This window comes from Rhea pennata, chromosome 12 (genome assembly GCF_028389875.1).
Source record: "Rhea pennata isolate bPtePen1 chromosome 12, bPtePen1.pri, whole genome shotgun sequence".
NCBI lineage: Eukaryota > Metazoa > Chordata > Aves > Rheiformes > Rheidae > Rhea > Rhea pennata.
In genome coordinates, this window is record NC_084674.1 from 4722434 (window position 1) to 4748212 (window position 25779).

At 36.2% G+C, this 25779-nt stretch overlaps 1 protein-coding gene across 2 annotated transcripts in view; it reads left to right on the top strand.

Annotated features, from left to right (window-relative positions):
- The window catches only part of PDZRN3 (PDZ domain containing ring finger 3), a 149544-nt gene that overhangs the window by 109059 nt on the left and 14706 nt on the right, over nt 1-25779 (top strand). For both annotated transcript variants that reach the window (XM_062585464.1, XM_062585465.1), the window contains exon 4: nt 23762-24015. In XM_062585464.1, coding sequence (XP_062441448.1) covers nt 23762-24015 — 254 coding nt within the window. The remainder of the gene's footprint in view (nt 1-23761; nt 24016-25779) is intronic.

A 25779-nucleotide genomic window follows, 5' to 3' on the forward strand; every position in this document is an offset into this window, starting at 1 on the left:
CTTAGGAGCTCTGGGTAAGAATTAGAAAGTAGATTCCCCATTGTCCACCTGAACCTAGAAATGAATACAAAGGCACTCACATAAACCACTTTTTTTTCCCCACATTGGCAAACATTTATCATTAATACTTAATATTCTCTTGCATTCTTTTCATCAGATGGTTAATATAAAACCTAATGAAAAATAGATAGCATTCATGTTTTGCTGTTTCAAATTAAATGTGGAGTAGTAAAAACTATGAAATGAAAGTTAGTATCTTTTCAAACAGAAGTGTCTTAAAATTCATAGTAGAATACAGTAGCTGAAATACAAACTAAGTGAAGACTGTGCTTCTTAGCAGGTCTTGGCAGTTCCTGGCCATCTATTATTCAGTACTATTCTGCTGACCCTAAGGGGAGTTCATCTTGGAGACATTAAGGTCAAAGAGCAGAAGCATTTGGACACAGTCAAATGGATTTTACACCACTGTATCTTTCTGACATTACTGTTTTGCTTCAGCAAACTGGCTAATAACAGATATATCCTGTTGGGTACCTTTCTAAATCACTTCAATTTTCTTTGTCCTTGGGCTACAGTTATATGATCAGATCCAAAGCTATCACAGAGTATGATATACTATTTTATTTGCTCATTTGTATTAGAACAAACTTTATTAGCTTTGGGCACATGCCTATCAGTTTTAAAGATTAAGTATTATGTCAATAGTTTTAATGCAGCATTCAAGTATGGTGAATCATTTTGCTTGCCCTGAGATTGTTAAAAGAGTATTATTGCTTTTACAGAAAACATTTTTATTCTAAAATGAACCATCACTCATAGCAGTCTTTGCTTACTGTTTTTATCCCTCTCAAGTAATATTTCACAGCAAAAGCAAAATGGGGATAGATGCTCTGTAAGTATTTTTGGATTTGAGAGCACATGAATCTTATAGACAAAAGTGCATAACTAACGTACAACTCCATAGTCTTTACTTTTTCATAATTCACTTTCTTCCTTTATATATTCCTAATTTTCTATTCTATATTCTTGTAACTGTGGTAACAATAACCACAGTGCGTTTTGCTTAAATTTGGCACTCTTCTTAAATAGAAACCAGCTAGTTAAATCATCTATAAGAAATTATAGAGACAAGCTCAGCTGTTTCAGAATCAAAATCGAGAAATCAAAGACCATTCTTGACAGAAAACTGAGGTTCCTTCTATCATGGAAGAAGCTTTTTGAGCACAAAGCCAGCTTATTACCAGATCTCCTTACCAGTCTCTTATATCTTTACACAGGTGACTCTTAGTGGCCAACTGTGTCACCAATTGGAAAAGGGATGGATACAGCACGTTAAGGATTTGAGCTAAAGAGCAACATTTAAAATGCTATCTGCCTTCAGGTCCCTCACTTAGGCATTGGTAGGCCTGAAGCATAGCAGCTAGCAGGTGGTGATTTCAGAACGGAGTTTATCATTAGGTGAAAGAGCATCCTTCCTTTTTTATTAGTGCATTCGCTTTTCGCAGTAGCTAAAACCCTGTTTCACCCACTCCCATCACTATGTCACAGCAATGCAGCATGTCGATTCTCTGGTTCAGGGATTACCCTTTGTCTTGCTCTTTGACCAAGACCTCTTGGCACTTCTATAACACGCCCAGATGGGCAGCCCACAGCACGAGGAGTTTTGTAGTCCATGGGTCAGCTCTTATCCTAATTCTCTCCATCAGAAGGTCTCGGTGACATATTAAACAATTATTTACCCTATTCTGACCTTATCATTTCTGCTTCATGAAAGACTGAATTAACACAATAGAGTTCTCCTATGCACTGGTCTTGCAGTGCTTACAATAACGCTGCTCTAATATTCCTATAATATTACTGTCTTTCTCAAGCAGGATAAATTAAAGAGATATCTGACTCCTTAAAGAGCTTAGAGGACAGAGCAGTTCCTTCCTTGGTTTAACAATAAATATCATTTCATTTAAGTTACTACTGAGAATTGGAACTCTTTCAGAGAAGCTAAGTGGAGCAAATAAGGATCTCAAGACTTCAACATTAACTGATGGGAAAAAAGCCAACATTTTACATTTGCTTTCACATCCTCTCTTGTGGTATGTTTTAGTTTAAATATTTTGGCTCTAATCTTGAAGCTTCCAAGATATAGGCAGACTGCTATGCCCCTACACAAAAAACTGCAGAATTGAGATCTTTGCTGTCATTTTTAAAATATGTATTTAATTGTTGTGCCTGCACACTGCCATACAAAATACTGGTTTGCTTTCAAGTATTTGACAGAGGACTTTTTACAGGGTATTTATAAAGTAGATCCACACTAATTAAATGTATTATTAACAATCAAACATTTCATAGCTCTTGACGGATTGTAGCATTGGAAATTTGCAAATAAAAACAGGGAGAGAGAACTCAGTCCGAACGCTTTCTCAACACAAAGGCACTCCAGCATTAATAGAGCAGACCCAACAGCTATAATTAAAAAGCTCCCTAACACATTTTGAAAAATTCCAAATACTAACTTTAAAGTACAGTTGTATAGCACAAACAATTTTCTTTCACACCATTCTATGTAATCATACTCTGTACAGTTTCCTGACTCCTGTTTATATAACACAGAAATGCAAGAATTATTTACAAAGTCACAGCTGTTCTCTTTCCTTGCCTTTGTTTCTCTCAAGTCTTAAATATTTGTAAAAATAGGAAAAGTAATCAAAGTTCTGATACATTAAGCAAACATTTCCACAATCACACTGCTTAAATGGCAATCATTTGTTTAAACAGTACATGCTAAGTATATGTACAAAAAAAATAGTGTTAAATAGTTATTATATACTAAGAAAGCCAACTTACATTTAAAGAAACAAAATAAACAATGCCAAACCATTACTAATATTGCAAAGTCAAGCAGTCAAGCTTTAGAAACTTCACTGAGTGTGAGGGTCTGGTGTTTGCCCAGGTCTGTGAAGCAGCTATATGCCATCTGCTCCTTGCACAAAGGCCAGGAGTTTATTTTTGTTGTTGGGAACTGCTGTCTAAGAGTAAGCGCTTGGCAGTTTAAGTCTGACCCTTGCAAAGCTGGCAGAGAGCACTTCTGAGCACTTCTCAAAGGAGTTCCTTAATTGTGATCCAGGGCGCATGATCCCGAGTGCTTTGCTTCCCTCTTTATTCTGACTCAGCATCCCCTATATATATAGGGCACAAAGTGTGTTGGTCTCATCTGTATCTTATCTGCCAACACCTGTTAGGCTTAATGGTAAAATAAATCAAACGTTTAAGTAGCAAAATTTAGCTAGGCTAACAGTTAAAAGCAGAGAGATCATAAGTAGCAACTAAAACAAATTCAAAAACAGAACTGAACTAGCTGTACTCTATGACAAGATTTTCCCCTAGCCATCATCTAGGATCTGTCCAGTGCATTCTGCTTCTCAGAGATGGAGCAAGACGGTGGCCCTGGGTTGGGATGCATTCCATCTCGAACTCCCTGGAAATTAGCTTTTGGACACAAAAGGGAGTGCTTAGTAGTTGCAGCCAAGTATCTCCAATGAAAGGGACTTTTGCACACTTGTCACATATAATAAGTCAGGGGCAAGTAATCTAGAAAAATGCTAATGAAAACTTTTCCTGGCACCTTGTGTAGTCAAAAGCTATTTATTATTGCCCCTAGTCAGCTGGCTTGCTATCTGTTCCCATTCAGTTTGGATTGCTCACTGGGTACTCCCCACATCCAGCTGGGACTGCTATTGTATTCGTACTGCACATGATATAAGGCATTCACTAAACATACATTATCTCTGTTCATCTATGTTCATTATCTCTGGCATAGTATAGACACCATGCATTACACATGGTTAATGTAAATGACAGATGCAGTAGCAAGCTGCCTTATCTGGACAAACCAAAAAAGTCAGTTCTCCTTCCACTGTGCACACCAGACGTTTTCCAGGACTCCTGTATTACGTTAGTCTTGTCTCTTAACGCTTAACCCAGTATGTCTTTGTATTATAATGCAACTGTAAAATCACATAGTTAACATCAGTCCCATCCTATAAGCTGCAGGTGGCTCTTTCATGTTGTCTGGGTCCAACAGAGAAGACAATGAAAAAAATCTCTTGGTTTTTCATGTCAGTTCCTGAATCTCAAAAACAGCAATTAGGAAACACAATTGCAGTAGCAGGTCCTTTTCATACTTTCTGTTTTGAAGAATTTGTTCATCACAGAAGGAGTCTCATAAGAATTAGACTGAAAAGTTGTAGCAACTTACTACTGAAAAAAGGCAAACTACAACAGCTTAAAAGTCTAAAAAATTTAGCAGATTTCACAGGGATAAAACATATCATCCTGGTGCCAAACTTCAAATTCTTGATTCAAATTATGTTGATGCTAAAGACTTTCCAAAGAAAACATATACAGAAATTCTTAACATGGGCAAAAAATGCATTTTTTCCTCTAATCTCGCTCTTGGAAAGGACTGAAACACACTGGCTGAAATATGCCACTAAAACCAAAAATTAGCCTTGGACAATGCCAAGAATAGATATTTTCATACCAAATGTTAAAAGTATGGCAAAGCATCTTAAAAAACTGGACTGTATTAACACGAGATAGTGCTACCATTTCTCCCTATAAAAAGGATAGAGAAATATAAATTGGATTTCAATAACGAAAAACATCTCCATAGAAATAAATGGTCGTTTGACTATCAGGCTAGCTTATTCACTAGAGCAACATCACCACAAAGCCAACTGCACCAGTAAGCCACACTTTTTGCTGTGGAATATGCTTAATCTTCATTAGCTAAGAATCTTAAACATCATATTTACAGGAGAACTCCACACTTACATGAAAACAACAGTGTTCTGCTGGAGTTACTCTCTTGGCCAGATTTACATTCTTATATTCCATATTATTATGGCTTTGGTGGCATTTACTGGGTATAATTGAACATTAGCTCACATAGTCTATTACATCAATATAGAAAAATAATAAAAAGGTGCATTGCTATTAAAATAGCAACTAGACTATCACATGTTTATGTTTTATTTTTTATTATTTTTGGCTACATACTATGTCTGAAAAAAAACCTAAGATTAAAATTGAACTACATTAATCATGTAAATACATAATATATAGCATAAACAGCACCTACTATTTAAGAATAAACTTAATTCCATGAAAAAAAACCCAGACATCTTTGAAAAATTTGCCTTTTTAATTTATTTGCTTGATCAAATTTCATAACCAAAAAGCATTTAATCAAAGCCATAAACTCTTCCACAATTTTACTGGTTATCATTGATTATCATCATCATCTTTTCTGTTTTTAAGGAACACTAGAGCTTTCAAATTGTTCAAGATCCAGGGCCACTGGTATCAGCCAGTTTTGGAGAAGTGCTTAGAATGCTGTTGAACACAGGTATATCTAAAGAAAGATAGACTGGATGGTTTTTTAAAGTAGGGGGCCAAGAGTATGATATCAGGCTACCAGGTACTTTTGATCTGCTCTAACCTTAAAAGCTCCTCTTCCACCATCTCAGTGGTAACCTCCTAGTCAGGGAAGCATCACAATCACGCTGCAGGGTTGGAGTCCTGACCTGCTTTCAGCTCTTGTGGATATTCAGCAGCAATTTGAAGAGGTTCCCTTTCTTTTCTGTAAATGGGTAGCTTGCTCTATCTTTAAAGTTAAGTTTTCTTCTCTAGGCACAGCTGAGAAATGCCATACAGACACTGCATTCACCATTCAAAAAATCCCCATAAAGATATTACAGGAAAGTAGGATCCCTATTTGTCACAGTGTCTGTTTAGGTCTCTATTTAGTAAAGTCTAATACTAAAACACTTGCAGAGCCTGAGCTGTATTTTAATAGCTGATCATTTTAATGCAAATTGCAAGTACAATTGTAGTAATAGCTGACTATCCCGCAGCAAGATACCTATATCTGGAATAGAGTTTGAACATAAAAGTTGTACACGGTCCTTGCACAAAATTTCCATTGTCATCCACAGAAATCTGCTAAGCTAGTAGTCAGAAAGCAGTTAGATAACCACAACAGGAGATACAGGCCTTCTGCCATGAAACACCTATATTAAAATCATACCCTTTCTCTCATTCTTATGCTCTTCTGATTTCTTCTCTTCTATATAGCAGGATGAATTAAAATAAGTATAAAAATGCACACTTTCTGGATACTTCAACAATTAGAAATAGTATCCTAAATTCAAACTCTAATGCCAGTTAATAATTCCCACACATATTTTCCTACGGAAAATATCCATAAAGCTTACAACTCTAGTATTTTTCTAGTTTGTTTGGACAGTTCACAGATGTTTTAACTCTTTTATTTGTAACACAGGTTCAATGTGGATATAGGTACTCAAGTATTGAACAGTCATAAATGCCATACTTATGCTATGTTTTTTTGCAATCTGGTAAAATTTGTATTTTTCAAATGATGTTTGCAAGTAATATGCAATTCTGTCTCAGTTTTCACAAAACAATGAAAGTCAATAGCATAAATGGTCATTTTTCAGGTGCTGCAAAATTAATTAAAAACTTATCAATAAATATCAATCCAAGGCCTCTCTTTTACTGTTGTTTTCTAAATCCACACGTGTTCACCATTAACATCTCTTTTGCTTTGTAGCCAAGTCCTAAGGCTGTACATAGGCTTTCAGGGATAGAGGCGGACTTTCTACATTGTGTTTATGTGCCTGGTAGTCACCTCCTACTGTAAAACTAAGGCTCCTAGATGCCACCATAGTATGAGGGAAAAATAAAAGCCACTCAGCATATTCAGCTTTGCAACAGCCACTGCTGAGCTTTGTACCAGTAGATTCATTCTATTATGACTTACATTTAAAATGTACTTCTAGGCTGCTTAAATATGTTAAGAATTATCCTCAGGGACCACAGTAACATGTAGCCATGTTTATTTGTAATTGCTACAAAATGGTTTACAAAATTGTTAGTGTCTTTTATTATGCCTGCCACTGAAGCACTTGCCTGTTAATTAGAGGAATTTCAGCTGTCATAGTTGGCAATTATAGCTTCTGTATCGCTGTCTGTTATGAATAGTCAATGAGCACTGATTAATATGCATGAGTAGCAGTATATAGTGTGCACACTGGACCACAGTACAGCAGCTTGGGTAAAGCAGTAGAGGGAGTGTTGTGTACTGCGAGTGAAAGAGGGAAAGCACGAAAGACAAGAGCACAGTTGCTTTGCAACACTCCATGCAACACTAACGTGAATTGTTTCAGTTCAGCTGACTCACCTAGGTATTTCAAAGGATATCTGAATGCACGCTTGTTAATAGATATTTCTGTGGCTGCACTGGTGAATAAGGAGGACTATTTCTGCCAGTTATTTAAACATGGGATGCAGTTTGTGCACTCTACAGAAGCAAGAAGAACAGTACAAATTACTATATGAAGTTTGTCAGGTAAACAATTAGATTTCATTTCTAAAAGTAAATGTTCTCTTTTAGGCTGGTGACCACTGTTACTGACAAGGGAAATGAAATAGCACAAATTGCTTTAAACTGGAAATGAAAGTGTTTTCATATAATTTTCATATGATATCCTTATTTGATATGTGTATCATAATGATTTTGTTGTAATGATGTACCTACTCCTTTACACTTACAGAACACCAAATATTTAAATGTATGTTATTATATGTCAAATCTTTTACAAACCTTTGTGTCATGAAACAGGAGGTTATTTTCTCCAGTCTGTACAAGGGTCATAGCTTGGTCACACACTCTGAACAAGTTAGGAAAGACACATGCAATGATTAATGCTCAGGTTTTTTCTCTGTTTACAAGTACATATAGACAGTTCTCTCTGTGCAGTTCATTCATTTAGCTTGACTGCTCTCCTCAAGTGACTGCTGCTGCCAGTGTAAGTTTATGTCTAGTTCTGGCAGTTTTTGCACTCTGTGTGTGGAAACATATCAGGTAACAAATAGTTACAATCGATAGCAGGTTAAAACTAGCACTTCACATATACTTATGCATCTAACTATTCATATCGCCCAATAATTTTCCTAAAAATGTGATAATGCTAACTTCTACTACAAAAATGTCATTTCCACGTTTCTGCATTTGCTTCTGTGTTGTACATCTCTCTGAATTTCTTACTCCTATGTCTCATGTAAAACATGATTTCAATCAAAAGAGGATGACGGAAAGTACCATGCAAAGTAGTGGCCAGATATTTACGCTATACACTTGTTCTTCTTTTGAAATAAACACAGGAAAATATCTTATGCTTAACCTCTGAAACGTGAAGGGGATTGTACTGTACTAACATTGCAGATAAACAGAAAATATTTAGAGCTTTTCAACTGTACATATATATACTTGCCATTCTTAACATGTTTTAGAACTGGTAACACAAAGTGTCACAGATATTGAATGCACTGATATATTCGAACGCTGTCATGTTTTACACTCACCAGCAGAGGGTATTGTGTAACATTGCAGAAGAGTGAAATCATGCAGTGTTTGTTATGCTACTACCTGTATTTGAACTCAGATACTGATGTTGCTGACAACACAGTGAATAAAATATGTGTTTTGTTAGTTATGCCAATAGGGAGGTGATTAAATTTTAATCACATAGTTTTTCTAATTCTCACTCACCTTGAGGACACTCTTGCTTTGTAGAAGAAAAAAAAATTGTGAGAACTAATAGGACAACATGTTTGCTGTCATTTCTATTTATACTAACTCTATTTATACTAACTCTTATCCACTTATTAAGTACTATGTATGTCATGATGGGAAGAATATTAGAGAAAGATAACAAGACTTCTTGGATGTTACTCTGTATTGAGAACTAGGTTCTGATGCTGCCTATAGCAGTAGACTCGGTGTTGGTTATTGTCTGAGTGAATCCTCTGTTCAGATCAAGCAGTGTCTGTTGTAACAGTTACTGAGCCCCTCAGGTCGCCAAGTTTCCATGCAGTCTGGGATTGATGCCTATCAGTGAATCAATTCAGAAAGGCAACATCCAGAACAAACTGAGACAGCAACAAATCCTGAATATTTTAATTGTTTAGGAAGCTTGCATAATGCTTGTGAAATGAAGAGGACTGAGAACCTTTGCAAGTCACTGACATCTCTTAACAGATGCAAGACACCATTCTTGAAATATATATCCTTAAAATTAGTCACAGGAACAGTCCTACTGATATCTGAGATTACTAGATTCTCCAATGCTGACTGCAGGTGTAGATCGCTGGCAGTTGATGGGATTTAGAAATCATCCTGGGAAGTGCTGCAACCTTGTTTCAGCAATGTGTACAGTGTAGAGCACAGGATCATGCATGAGTTTCAAGCATGCGAGTCCTCTGGAAGAAACACAGTCGGAACATCTTTAACTTTCATGAAAGTAAAAGGTGCACGTAATCCTATAAAATTGGGATTTCTAACATAGTAAAACTGTGTTATTTACAACCAGGATCTCTAATTTTTCTAAAATACAAATTATTGTGCATAATTATTTTAACAGCTTACTACTTTGATTTCTCTGTTTCAGAAGATAGTTGGATGGAATTCTGTAGCTTATTATCTGGAGAGTATGTCCAGATATTTAAATCTCGCTATAACAATTAAATTGCATCCTTACATAAATCGAGAGCCATTGGGAAGAATTTAATAGTCAAAGAGATGAAGTACCATTTTCTTTTCAAGTAATAGGAAAAAAAATTAAATATATATATATTTTTAAAAAGTTCTTGACTCTAACATGCAGGAATTCAAAAAGCACTTGCAAGAGTTAATAATAATACATAACTGCGCTTGCTCTATTAGACCAAGAGCTTTAATGTGGCTGGGAAATTAATGCTTCAATAAAATACAGTTCCAGAAGGTCCGATACGTCTGGCTCCATAAGTCCTTCTAACTGAGAGCACAAAGAGGATCAAATATACCAGGGCTCAGGCTTTATCCCTTCCTCATCCATAGATAATTCAAAGAGATCCTCTTCATTAAGGGCTTTGGCACATTGCCCACAATTTCTTTTTGCGCTGCTGTGAGCTTAATGATGCAGAACAATGGTCTTCCCTCTTGTTGAACACATACCTCATTGTACCTTTAATCACATAATAAAAAGCAAATTAAGACACCTAGTCATTAAAGTGTACTGTAGCTGTGCATATCAATGCTTTGTATTACAAATACAAAGAGGACTGAAACTTGAAATCTCCATGCAGAACAGTGCCACTGGTGATAACTGCACTTGTGGCAGCAACATGATTCTTGTTCTGTAGTACCTGTGACAACCAATTGTATTCAGCACACTCCTCATGTGCATATAACATCCTAAATACACCCTGAAGTTTATTTCCCAATTTCATGAGGCGTATAAATAATTATATGCTATTTGATTTTTCCTAGTTAAACAGAAGTTTTCTTCAAAAGATTTTAAAGTTTCTGAAGTGAACAGAGGAGGGAGAAGAATTTTCTTAAGGGTAAAGCCACAAAGTTGGGAAGGTGTTTTAGACCATTTTTCCAGTATTGCTTTTTTCTATATCATCAGCTCTCAAAAGAAAAAAACAGCAGCAGAAATGAGGGCTTTTCCCCTTGCAGGGAAATTCCTGATGGAATAAAGAGTAATGTCTATAGAAGGAAAGTGATAGAAGAATGAGTCATCTGAGATGGAGCTTTTTAGGGTTTATAATATAAAAAATAAAGATTAGCCCCTCAATTTAAGAAATTTTCTAAGTACTCATTTTACTTTAAGCAGATATTTACATACAATTCAGGAGGTAAGCACATGCTGAAATGATTTCCTAAATATTTCTGGCAATAAGAACATAGAATTTTAAATCACAGGTGGCACTGAACTGGATGGACAATGACCAAAGCTGTTGCCTGGGACACAAGTGGAAATGATGGAGTTCATCCAAGTCTCATGGTGGGAAGATATCATAAAAACAGCCCATCAAAACTGGCACTTCCAGCTGAGAGATCATGGGATGAGTGAGCACAGACTAATTCTCCTCTTCACATTGTCCCTCCAGAATAGGGATAGAAACAAGCTCTCCTTGCACTGCCCTTGCTTAAGATGATCTGAGGTCAGAAGCTTTCTGCCTCCATGAATGTTGAGTTAGCAACTTGCACAAATACTGAAGTTCACATATAGATAAACAGTAGATGTAATGACCTTTTAGAATTTTAGTAACCTGAAAGCTCTGCTCACATGTGGCCTGGCACACCTCTGAGAGGAGTAAAAATGATAGTGTTGGTAAAAACAATAGTGTTCAAACTAGGTTTGTGCTTTAAACTAGAAAAAGCTACTAAGTGGGCAAAATTATATAAACACCAAGGTCAGAACACAAATTAGTGTGATAACAAGAAAATGGTTGTGATGGGGAACTAACCAACACTATATTTCATTGACAACTTCCAGTAGCAGCAGTTTTGGAGACTTCCTTCACCAGAACTAACATACAAAACAGTTGCACTAAATTGTTCACAAATTCCCAAATAGAATTCCATTCACATATTTACAGTTGGAGCAATTAGACTAGCTAAAGTAATCCGATAGTAAGACTGATTCAAGGAAACATTTAGGCTCCTGTTTAACAGTTTGACTTTAGACTTAAACTGTACTGAGCAATTATTTTATCCTCTTTCAGGACAGATGAAACCAAAAGACAAATTTAATCAAAACTGTAAGATTTGGGAACAAAAATAATTGCCTCTCTATATATGCTTTTCACACCCTCAAATTTAATTGGGCAACCATACAATTAATTGCTTACATTTCAGTATTTTTCAATGCTAAGACTGAAATGGTTGTGCCAATTATAGTAAACTATATAGTACAGTAAACTATAGTATAGTAAAATTCATTGTATGACTTTAAATATCCTGTATGTACAGTTTCCACACAGCTTCTGAACTGCAGCTGAATTAAGAATAGTATTGAAGTTATATTCTGTCACTTAGCTACCATTAAACTTGACCTCAATAACAGTTGTGAACCTATCACACCCACTTCAAAGTAGGCATGTGTTTGCTTAAACAAGACGTCAATTCCAAAGGCTTTGTTCTAGACAGAGTTTTCTATTGCCGAATTAGTTTAGCTGTAGAAAAACTCTGCTTGACAGACTGGAGACTCATAATCTTCAGAAAACTGCCCTTTAATTATTGTGGCGCCTGTCTGTGGCTCAGAAGTCTCCTTTCTTAATTAGACATTTACCAAAAACTGGCAACTGAAATTTTCCTCTTCACCTGACAATGAATAATGCAATGCCTCTGTTAGAATTTCTCTGGAAGATACTCTTTATTGCATGTTAGAGGAATATTTTGGTTGTTAAAGGAACATAAACAAGATATGACACGAAATAAACAAAATCCCTAATGGTCAGTTGCAACATAAATGAAAAACTTGACCTACTGTGTAGCTGAAATATCTTACTGTTTCATAATCTTCCTAGAATTCATAGTGCTTTTCTTCTTTACTTTGAACAAATAAAATGCTTAAGCATGGCATAGCTTTGTTTAGACATGTTTCTTTATTCTTAAGTGATAAATGATTGAAAAGGTGGGTTTTGTAATGCTTTACACTTACACATCTGTTTAATGCTATGAAGCAGGTGGCAAGGAGTCACAAGGGAGAAGGCACGAGGGACAATCACTCTGTGGTTTAGTCACACGTCAGACATGGGCAGGGAAAAAGGAAACATATGGAGTAATGAAAAAGTGCAGATTTAATAAATGTGTTTTGTTGTGTTCATTAATAATGAAACAAAAGGTCATGCTTCAGTTTCATGAAGACAAGAGAACTCTGCATTCATACATACGCTGGGATCATTTATTACAGGGACTAGGTAGGCAAGCGTAAACAGATCCAGCTAGCCCTCCTGACCCAGCTAGTCGGTTAAGGATTTCACAGGAGGATGACAGAATAAGTAATGCAAAATGTACATACATACACACTACAGTATTCACTACTTTAAACAGTGGCTATTGAAGCCAAGCCCTCCTATTAATGTATCATTCAGCAAAAAGCTAGAAGCTTTAATTCAAAAGAAAGATGATAAAAATCATGCCAGTGTTTTCTTACTTGTTTCAATCAGATGATACATCTGAAACTAAAATTTTGTAGGTGATCAGACACATTCTCCACTGGCACAGGAACTAGAGGCTTCTTGATTTGATTTCTAATTGTTGAAATTCCTCTTGGCTTTCTGCTTAGGCACAATTTTAATTGTATTCAGTAGCACCATACTTTTCAAACCCTACCATCAGACTCCTTAGAAACATTTAAGAAATAAGATGCTTCACCAAAAGACTAAGGATTGTACAAGTAGACTAAAACAATATTTTGTCTATACATTTTCATGGATTTTGTGAATTAGCTCATACAGCATCACTTTTAACACGAATCTTCACGTTCTTTAAAGATCACAGCTGATACAAAAGTCTTTTTACATTTGGCAGACTTGCTTGCAGGCGTGCAATAGAAGTTGCTCTTTGCACTAGACTTGACCATATTGGTATAACTGCGACCTATTTTAGTCAAATAAGGAAAATTAAGGTGCTTCTATAAGTAAGTATTACAGAAATTCCAGATAATTCTAGGTAATTCTAGATAGAGCAGTATGGACTGGAAGGGCAGAATGAGGTGGTGGTGGCAGGACTTCTACCTAACACTCCAGCTTCCAAGATGATCATTTTCTGTTCTCAAGCAAAAAGCACTACTGCTCTCCTAGGAGCAGATGACACAAGATTACAAAGCCTGTTCCACAGATACCAGGTAGCTAGCCATTGAAGGAGCAGGCCCTCTTGCTAGTGAGCCCAGCTGAATCTGTCACTGCTGAGGGGTTCCAGAGCACTGAGCTGCTCCACCTCTTCCCGATAACAGCTTCAATAACCCTCCTCAATATAGTTTTCTTCAGAGCTGTCCACAATTACTGTTTCCCTCTCTTACATCACTGAGTCAGTTTGTGGAAGAAGGGAGTGGAGTGGGAGGATGGAATCAGAACCTAGAAAAGGCGAGCAGTAGTGCAGAAATGGGAATGTGGTGCCTTGGAATGTGGGTTTTTTTGTTGTTTTTGGGTTTTTTTTTTGCATAGTGTGGTCCTGATACACTACTAATATCAGTGTTATTATAAGGCCTGAACTATACACTAACTTGCACTATGCTGACTTTAATTATCGTGTGGTGTGGACTATCAACTGCTTGAGTAGCTGCTGAATAGCTGCTGGAGCCAGGTTACTAGGAGAAAGCTCACTCCAAGTGTGCCTCTTACACCATTCCCAAAGCACCACTGCTGAAGAAAGGTTACTGGTCTACAGGGACTTTCACCTGACTCAGCAACCAACTGATTTCTTAACATTGCTTCAATTGAGCCTACATATGTAATATTACAACCTCAGCTAAATAGATTAATTTTCCGATGCTATTTACTCTCATTGCATACTATGCCTGTGATCGTATGATATAAATGAAACAGAGTATTAGTACACAGCTCTGTTGACTGCAATTAAGTTGTGCTAGAATGATAAAAGGAAAGAAAACTCAGGACATCAATACATCAGTGATTTAGACATCTATCTGCCTAAGAACCCTTTGTTACAGGATTCTGCATTTAAAGATAAATCTAGAAATACACAGTATTTAAAAAGTAAACTTTTATTCATGGAAAAGCTCTAACTTGCTGTACTAGACCAGTACACAGATGCAGCTTTTGCCTCTCTGCAACAGCACGGCATGTCATTGCGACATCACGGTGGAAGCGGGCTAAGAAGCCATACAGGAAGCACACTTGTACATACAGGCAAATTCAGAGAACAAAAGAAAGTGGGTAACTTCAGCCACTAAACTCTGCTCATTAGTAATTCATGATTATTTACAGTTACATTGGTGCAATTCTATTTTCACTGAAGCAGCTAATAAAATTCCCCTGTGGTTTCACTTTGAGTTGTGATACACTAGAGCGGTGCCTGAGAACCCACCCCAAAGAAGGCAACTTTCAATATGCTATATACAGTATTGATGCTGTATTGTTAATACTTAACTGTGTTAATTACTAAGAGAATAAAAATTCCTGTATTTCAAGGCTCTTTCTCCCAAGATTTTCTGTTTAGAAGTTAATGTTTTAGAGAACAAACGTATTGGCTGCTCTTAAGTAAAGAATTTTTCTTTGGTCTTAACTATTTTGTCGTAGATGGCTCACAAGGCAGAGGGAAATGCATACACATGGAAAAAGTCTATTACTAAACAATATAATTCTGGTTTTTGAAAAAGAGAGAGACTGCCCATACAGAAATAAAAGAGGGATTAGACAGAACTGAAAAAAAGAATTGTGTATTTTGAACCTCTTTTCCCCAATTCCTGAGGAAAAGGAGGTTTAGAAAATAGGCTTTAAATAGGCTTTTTGCTGCTCTAGTTTCTATAAAATCTTTAAAGTTGCGCTGCTTTTTCTTAATATGCAGACTTCTTAAGAACTTGCTAAAGAAGTGTATCAGACCATAAAGAGTGTTTTAAATAGAGTAAAGACATCTGTAGTCTAATAGAACTAGCATTTTTATAGTGCACTCCCAAGGATTTGCATTATTTTCTACAAAGAAAAGCTTCTTACTCATTCTTAAGCAAAAAAAGTTTTCCTCTGCAAGATTTGTGAACCATAGAAGAACCAACAAGCTATACAATGCATACAAATGTTTACCATTCATGATAGCAAACTCAAATAAACCAGTCCAATCTGATAGTTGAAAAAATCATTTTCTTCTAAAAAACCTTTCTAGTTTCGTAATATATCATCAAAACTTAATGAACATTGTTACATACTCTTTAAGCAAAATAAAACACAAAATAATTATAAGCCCACATAACAAACACTAATGTTCCAGGTCATTCTTGCTTTCTCAACTTTCCAGTTAACTACTGCTGTTAATGCCCAGATTTACTTTATCTGTACTGCTGCAGACGCTGTTTGCACACGCATAGGTGCATACTCCTCACGTACGCTCTTGGAGTGTTCTTGCATTGCCTCTGCAGGGCCTCCAGGACCCATATAAATGCAGTCCTTGGCACTGCACAAGGGAAATAGAGAATCATTTGAGAAATGGGTTGCTGTAAGCTTCTCTCTTGTGTAAATAACCCAGGTGTGTAAATTCTGTCATCACAGGAAGAACAAATATTGGGTTTTCTGCAAACCTTATATCAGAAGGAAAAGGAAACAAGGATTAGAGATAGCCAGGAGTAAATTTCATCTACACAAACCAGAGTCACAGTTTGATATACCTGAAAACCCTCAATTGTGTCTGCCATCAGCCAAGTAGCAATTAATTACACTTCACTATCTACCCAGAAAAAATACAACATGTTATAGCTTATCTTGAGGAAAGATTAAGCAACAACTAATGATAAAAAGACATATACGCAGTAGTACAACATTATCTGTTATCCTATCAAAATATCTGTTTCATACCTCACACAAAGTTGTCTTCTAGTAAAACAGTATGAACCTGTCATCTCAATCATGGCTGCAGCTCCCACTGATTTTAGCAGTTCCAGCCCTTGCCCTTACATTGTAGTTGGAGGACTCTCAGGCTTGTGAAAATATACTGACTTTTAGCCCAAGAAGATTTGGCTTAAAACTGGCATCTTAAACAGTGGCATTTGGCTCAGAAATTGTTGAAGTATACTACACCTCTCAGTAAAATAATTCTTAAATTAAAAGCATTAGGTCCAATATAAAACAACACAAGAAAATCTGTCCTCACAAGAGGAATTCCATGATAACACTCATCGTGAATTAATAGAGGAAGGATAACTTCAAAAGGAGGGATGCCAAACACTTCACATAATTGTGACAGAAACAAAAGCCTTTGGACATCCAATATCCTACACATTTGCATGCGTTATAAAGTAATAAGGAAAACTCTGTCCTAATTAGAGCAAATTCTTCACAACCCTACCAAATGCGTCAGTTCTTTTCCATCTCTCTTCATTTCCACCTTGCTGATTCACCCATCCATTCATTCTCTTCCCCTAACAGCCATTCATACTGCAGAATCCCATATGCCGTAAGAATAATAAACTTGCATCCTACACTGGATGATGTAGGTTCAGAATAGTGGAAGATGACCACCTACTTAATAAGTAGTTACCAAAGCGAGAAATATCTGAAAACAAACTAAAGAATCCCCCTGGGTCTTACCAAAACTGCATTCAGTAAGATCCCATTGTATGCTATTGCTTTTCTGTTGCCAAGTTTGTATTCAGACCTTTCCGGCTTTTCTCATGGCCCTCACATTCCGATCTTAAGGTATTGTCACATTATACCAGTCACTTCTGTGCGTACTAAACCTCACAGGCTGTCCTGTAGAGATTTCACCTGATACTTAAAGCTCAAAAAAGTGAAGTTTATCTGCTGATTCCATTTTTGGCCAAGCATAGTATATTTCCATCTTTTTTATTAAATCCTCTTGTTTTCTCACAATTTTTATTTTCAAAATAAGGATTAATGAATGATACATGATAAAAGTGAGAGTTTAAACACATCATTTTCATGTTGGAGGAGCCCTCCTTTTGGATTTGTGTCTTGGCCTCCCTTGCTGTATCTTATTGCCTCATCTCTCTTCTTCTCAATTACAAACATCTATCATGTCTTACCTTAATGGACCATGACAGCATTCTGCTTTCTGTTGTCAGACTTTGACAGTGTCTATTGAATACTGACGGCAGATTTGGCTCCATAACATTTTGCTTCGGTTTTCAACTATTGCACTAATCAGTCAGTACCTGAACTAAGGCATTGCAAAGACAAAATGCCCAGTGACTTCAGTGAGTATCAAATCAAGCTCAAACAACTATTTTGTTTTCATTCAAAATCTTTTTAAAAACTTCTTAAAAATCAATAAAAAATAAAATAAAATTCACTGACCTCCCAGATAGTATCGTGCCATGCATTTCTATAGATTTCACGATGTAATTACAATGTAACAGTGCTCTGCAGCCTATTTTTGTATAACATACTACAACATGTGCCATACAGTATATATGTTCTATTCTACTGCATGATCATTACAAAAATTTTGTTAAAAAATAATTCAAGCATTGCTTATTTACTGTAAGATCCTAATTAAGAGTATTCATCTCTGTCTCAAGCAGTTGTTAAGCCTAATGCCTAGCTACACCAAAAATTTTGTCAGGTTTCATTCTTTAAACTTGAATTTGACCACAGCTTTCTCCATATTCAATGTATCCCCAATAAAAAAAAGAAGGTCCAAAAGCTAGGCATTTTAACGTTTTGGTCAGGCTAACTTATCCATCTTTTTTCCTATGAAAGATCCTATTGTCTCTGTCACATGGCATGTAAGGTTCTTAAGAAGTTATGCATACTTGCAGATTTTTGGCAGTCTTCTGAAGCATTCATATGCATGGATTTTTTTATTCTGTGTTATTTCAGACGTAACTGTAAGTAAGAATTTTGCTGAATACAAATTAGAAACATTAGAATAAAACATATGATTACAGAGAACTTTTTTTTTTTTTTTTTTTTTTTTTACTTAATGTGAAACTAATATTTATTGGCTTTTAATCATTGGAAATACTGTTCATCAATTATGGTAACTTTTCCAGATAACAATACAGCATCTCTATCAATATAATCTATTTGCTGAAGTTTCATAAGGAGTCAAAAGGAAAGTGCTAATGGATACTAAAGAGCAAGCCACTGAGGTCATCCCAATGTATTTTTCCTCTGCATGATTTTTTTTTACTACTTAGAAATAAAATACCAATATTGGCTAGCTTTTCTAGACAAGAAAGCAAATAGGTTCTGCTATGCATAAGCAGTCTTGAAATTTACTATTTTTCATTATCTAAATGTTGTAGCATTCTCTTTCTCATGTCTTTACAAGAGAAAATAACAATATTGATGTGCTCTGATAGAAAACACTACATGAAGGAAATTCAACCAAGTCAGTGCTCAGAATTTAACATACAACAATGTAGCAATTACCGCAAGTTTTAACAGAATGAGGACAAGAAAGTATAATTTCCCTAGGTGGCTAAGCACCTAAAATGGAAGAGCAGACAGTATTTTCACTATGTTCATTTCAGATCATTCTGAAATGTTCTTTTTGTCTAAGATTCAGTAAACAGTTTTTCTTCCCCTAGCTGAAAATAATGTGGAACTGAAATATTTGAAGTCCACATGAAATGTGTTTTTTCTTCTATTTAAAATTGAATTAAACATGGCAAAAGAAAATACTTGAAAACAATCTAGTCCAATCGTTCTTGATAATTTGAACTAACCAAGCACTCACAGTATTTGAGATTTCAAAAAGAAAAGATCAGTTACTGCAACACAATCACTGCTACTAGAAGAGACCTGCATGAATTTCTACTCCACAAACTTTAGCTACAGCAGTAAAAGTGAGACTAAAGATGGCTTTTCTAATCAGTCCAAATTGCTACACTTGAGTTCTGAGCATAAATTATAATTCCATAATAAAGAAATTCTTTATATTCTCCACTTTCAGATATGCAATTTTGGGATGCTCCTTTATGCCTCAAGTCCTTCATTTGATTAGACAAAATCTTACCAATAGGGAGAGAGTAAAGCAGGAAGGATGATATCCTAAAGGCTGACTGCAGTGGCTTTAGGACTCAGGTTTGCATTACTGTAATGCAAGAAGGGTTAATTTCTATCAAAAAGATGGCATGAATTTTTACAAATTACTTTCTAATCAGCACCTATGCACAAGATACAAGATTAGCCACTGAAATGGCATTCTCCATTTTCAGTTGTAATGTTCATGTTTTTTATATTTGAAAAATGGAGCAAGAAAATCTAACTTTTTCTAGACAATATAATCCATATATTCTCTTCAGTTTAGGAGCTCCTTCTTGAAATCAACAGTATAAAATGGCCCCTAATTATTTTTGTCTGGTTAAAGTGTGTTTTAAAGTGATGTTTTCATTGATCTTAATTTTATTCCTCAGTACAAATCATTAGAAAAAGTTGAATTCTTACTCTAAAATAATTTGCAACATTTCTTCTGAATCACCAATGTAACTGTGTTTTCTAGAACAAGAAAACTGTCTAATTGCAGATCATCTGGTGCACATTTGTTCATAATTCTCTAGTTGACATATGGAGAGTGTAACCAATTATGCTATCCCAATTCACCAGAAGAAAAAGGTGTCAGTTATATGCATGTAATTCCATAAGCATGCCCAGATATTAGCTACTGTAAATCATTTCTAAGTATGTTTTCCCATCACTGCATACTCTTCCATGATTCCACATCCAGAATCTCAACAGTTAATACTAATAGCTTTGTGCAACTCTGTTATTTTCTTGTTAGTGCAATTCTTAAAAGCTCAAATTGGCCTGGCTGTCTTACAGTCATTGCCACCCCATTGGCCAAGACTAAGGATCAAGACAGAAAGCTGCAGAGCTAAAAGGATTCTAACTAGTTTGAGTGAAGGAATTAGTCCCCTATAAGAGACTGACAGACAGACCCCGAGATCATTCACTGTATGAATGGCTATCTAGAAAATTACATGCCTGACATGATTTACGAGGATGCTGCCATCTTTTATAGAATTATAAGCTTCTGAGGAAAAAATCCCCAATCTAAAAATAGTACAGGGAGTTATGCTTTTGTTTTACTATAGTATTGCCATATTACCAAACCCATAATATAAAGCTTTATATAACTCCCCTCCAGAGTTACTCACTTAACATGCTTTGTTCAGTGCTAGTATGCTGAAACATCCAGGTTGAGAATTTTAATACAAATACTTAATTAAATGAACAATTTTGACTTGGATCCAGCAGCATAAAATGAAAGGTTCTACCAAACAAGCCCTGATATAGTTACATACAATACTTTAACATCTCTGTCCCCAGATGTTCTCCTGCCCCTCTCCTTGTAGTTACTGTTCTTGTGACAAGTGAAGCAGAATGAGTAGCTGCTCCTCAACATTCTAATTCACTATCCAGCATCCAGAGTTAAGCCACTGAAAACCCACACATACTAGTTCTGCTGCCACTACCACCAGAGAGGTAACTTGAGCAGGCACAGCCTCATACTGCAATAGAAAAGTACAAAAAAATCCTGTGTCTCAACCAGTCTCAAAAATTTGAATGCCAGAACTTCTAGAATTTTTTGATTTAAAACTTCTCCTGCTTTAAAGGGTATTTTAAAAAACTGTATCCAATTCTTCTCCCAAATCTTAAAATCTGATCTCACATCTTTCTGCCATCTTAGGCAACACCTTTTTTTTTCCTTTCTGCATTATCAGCTTGTAGAAACCTTAGTCAAGATACTACTTAGAAATAACAGCAAATGTAGGGACGATTTATGACACACTCAAACTACTGCCTGTTCCCTACATGGTAGCACCTGACTTTGAAGTTATGATTATTTCTATAACAATTAACAATGAAAGCACAAAGAGGGTATCAGTCCTGCGTTTTGCAGAAAGAAAGCATCTTAGGGAATTAAACCAAAAGGCAGTTAGTTGCAATACTAGGGAATAAACTGGAAAGGTATTCTTTGCATGATCTGGGCAGGTTTTTTAGTGTGAAGCTATGGAGAGCAGTTCATATGAAAAGTGTGTTGCCCAAGAGTTATTCTTAGTACATTTCTGGAAAACACTACACTTGCTGCAATTTGGATTCTTTTATTCTGATTGCTTGCTCAGTTTAATTGTACACAAAAAAATAGGATGCGCACAGTAAAATGTGCAACATTTAATTTGTAGTAAATAATAAAACTGGAAACATAATCAGCACTTCCTTCTTCCACATAAAACATTATACTGAACTTAATTTTACAGCTGTACAAATTGTTTTAAAGTAATCTGCTCAATTGGGCGAGTTAATGATATTTAATTTGACCAGGCCAAACTTTACATACTGTGCATTATTGTGAGCAACTGCAGTGAATACAATTGTTTGTGTAATGTAAATGTCATGCTAATACCTTCCTTTCTCAGCTGGCTTATCAAAAAAACCCCAGTGTCATCACCTCTCTAAGATAAACCTAAGATGACAATGTAATAAGCGTTATGTGCACAGGGTAATTCAAAAGGAATTTAGCGTTTTCAGTCAATTCTGCACTCAAGTTAACTCATTTTATTGCTTTTTGCTGTGGGCAATACGTTAACCAAGGGCCAAATTCAGGTATCATTACTGCACTGAGTAACGCTACTCTTTAGAAAGTAAGTTGCTCCACTTACTTTAGCATATGTATGCTCCACTTACTAAACATGGTATATCACAACATGAACTAAATTCATCTAATAAGAGTAAAGACGTCATAATCTGGATATATTTTAGAGTTTTCAATCATTGTCAAGAAGCTAACGTGGTGGAGTCACCACATTACTGTGCTCCACTGTGCAGCTCATACCTCTGATTATAGATTCAGTAACATGGTTTGCAACTGTATAGCTGTCTGACTAGAAAGAGAATCAAGATTATGATAATGGTAACAGTAGCATGATGCTTCCATTGGTAAAGGTTCTCTCAAAATTTGGTTTTATAGATATTTAACAACAGAAAGTATTTACACTTCAGTTCTAAGAATACTGCCAGTACACTTGATGGGAATGATTGAGTAAGGCCCTTTCAATTTATAAATATATGTACAGGACTACTCATCAGTATTTTACAATGCACAATTTCTTTGAAGATACATTTTTTTTGTTATCTGAGTAAGCTAAGGGTAAGTTACTTGAAGGAACATAAGCAACAGAACACAGATCTAAACGTCCTAGCTCATCTCTGTCACAAACCGTGGGTTGAATTAGACACTTAAGGAAGAATTCTTCTGAAATCCTGTGAGCAGAGAAGTTAATCAGGAGTGAAAATGTAAAGCCACAGTGGGCTGGAAGTACTTTGTAGACAGGGAGAGACACCTCTGCTTGCCAAAGATTTGAAACTATGAACCTTGCACTAGAATTGAATGCTTAATTTCTGTTTCACTGCTATGAGCTGTTGCACTGCTCCTTTGGAATATACGGGATCTGGGTTCAAATCCTTCTACTGCACATCAGTCAGATTCACATCTCCCAGTCTCTCATGTCTAACATTGGTAATCTGGGTTGGGTCTCCGTCTGATGTTTACTAAAGGTATTCTGTTTTGCATGAATGTTCTTTCAACTGGAAGATAATGGTGATTAGATTTTTGGGATGGAATAGTCAAAAAGTGGTTTTGAAGAAAGATCTATAATTGGTTCTTCATTATTTCTAGTCCCTATCTCTGTATGATATCCATGTCCATTCTGATGATACGATTTTTTATTTCAGTGACTGAGCACAATCATCATGTTTCATCTGAAAATGTATTTACCAGATACTAATACATCATTCTATATTCACAGATCTTGTCCCAATAGTCTTGAAATCAGTATAACAGTTAAATGATTAAAAAAAAAAATCTTAGAAAACACAGGATAATAATAGAAGAATCAAAACTTTTATTTGTTTGTACAAGGGCTGAGGGATCTCTAACCTTCAAAAAGCAAATGGGATGCTGATTTGTGCTTTAGATCAAAGAACAAGCCTAGTAAAATCTCACAATTAAAATAAAAAGGAGGACACAGGATTTGTTATGTCAGCCTAGTGAAAGAGGAAACAGATAAATAATACTGCATAAATAACTCCTAGGGCTTGCTGTATGCACATTTAGATGGAAGCTGAGACTTGTAAATAAGCAGATAAATTACACAGATGATCTCTACATTAACTTTCTCTCATTGCTTTGCTTTCTTTTTCCACACAGGTCAATGGGAAGGATTTATCTAAAGCAACGCATGAGCAGGCAGTGGAAGCTTTCAAAACAGCCAAGGAACCCATTGTGGTGCAGGTCCTGAGAAGAACTCCACGCACCAAGATCTTCAGTCCTTCTCATGAGTCTCAGCTGGTAGATGTGGGCACACAGACAGATATCACTTTTGAGCACATCATGGCTCTAAGCAAGATGGGTTCACCTACTCCACCCGTCTCTGTGCTAGACCCATACCTCCTATCAGATGAGTAAGTAATAGTTTACGGAGCATTTGCAAATCTTCGTATTCCTTAGTGTGGGATGTTAGAAGTAGCTCATAAACTTACCTTACTGTCTGGTGAATGTGTACTCGCAGAAGTTGCCACTATTTGTATGTCTTGAAGTCATAACTCAAAAGGTTATTTTCACTTTTTCTTCACTTCAGCAAGCCATTACTCACATGAGTTATTCCACTGAGTCACAACATGGCCTCATAAAGCTCATTTGTTGGTGGTGTTTGATAGATAAAGTTACTACTGCTTGTAATTCCTCTCACTGCCTCTTTAGGTTGCTTATGTTTTAACTTTATTTTTTATGGCTGCCATAAATTGTGTAATGCTAAAGAGCTGCTACATTCTGCTCCAGTGTATTAATTACTTTATTATAACCCTGCAGCAATGTTACTTAAATAAATTATTTTCTAGGACTAAAATTACTTACCAGTGCTGTCATGGATATTTTAGAAACAAATTTTAATTATTGTTAATGGTAGTTTGATGCTTTTGTACTGACAAATAGAAATGACAATTATCTCCTAGCACTCCCCCACACCCTAACATACCGTTCAAGAGGAAAATAGTTCCTCAAGAAATCCATACAAATTGCCTATAATCTCACTGCACATCTTCACAAAGTAGAAAAAGGATAGAAAAGATTCTAAGGGTCTCAATTGTTGTGTATGACAGACCATAAATCTGGTCTATCCACAGCAATCCACATTTTTGAGATGATCCTGTAGGTGCTGAGAAGCAGTGCTGATATGCATCTATCCTGGCTGTGCACCACAGCTCTGGAACAGACTCTCCAGAGAGCCTGAGCTGCGATTGGCAGCACCCAAATGCTCCCAGTGTACCCAGACGTGTCTCTCAGCGGCTTGAGGAAATAGAACTTGACTACAAACAGGCACTGATTCTGTAGGGCTCCTCAGTGACTTCTTTAGCACATTAGCATTCACACATCTGGCAAGGAATTAGGTTTCTGTGTACAATGTCTACTCCTTTCACAACTCTCCATACCGATTACTTGAAAAAAAGTTCTACCAGATATTACTGCATTGCCATCTATTCACAGTCCATTCAAAACTCAAGCACAGCTACACATTTTAGTGGATATACCTGACAAAAAGCTAACTTTGGTCTTGTTGGCAGTGAAAAGGCAGTAGGCATTACAGCATGTCCTACATATCCTCCAACAACTGCAGGATGCTTTTTCAATATATCTAAGACAAAAACTACCTGCTGCTCTTCAACTGTGAAATCAAACACATGAAAAATGTGGCAAAGAAGATTAATTCATGACAACAACTGTTTAGGTTACATCATGCCTGTGTAATGCAAGCTCAGTCCTATCAAATGGCTTAATATTGCCCCTAAATCCTTAGATAGATTCCCACTGCTGACATCATCAGTGGCCTTATTTTGAAGCAGCAGACGCTGGCCTTAACGACATGGTTTGCTAAATCACAATCCCTATATAGAAGGGCAGTCAAATAGGTATTTAAGTATCCTGTTACTCAGCACGTGTAAGCAAAGAATGATGCAGGTTTACTGGGTGCAGCTCATTTTTTCCTTAATGCTTCCTGTGACTGCTCCAAATCCCATTCAATTTAATGCAGCCTGCATATAACAACTTGGAAAGCTTGGCCAGTTAGCAGATGTTGTTACTTAAACAGTCTATTACTTACACAGCAACATGTACCTAGTTAACTGAATTCACTTTCACCACAGAAGTAAACAAAGCTGCAGCATACACAT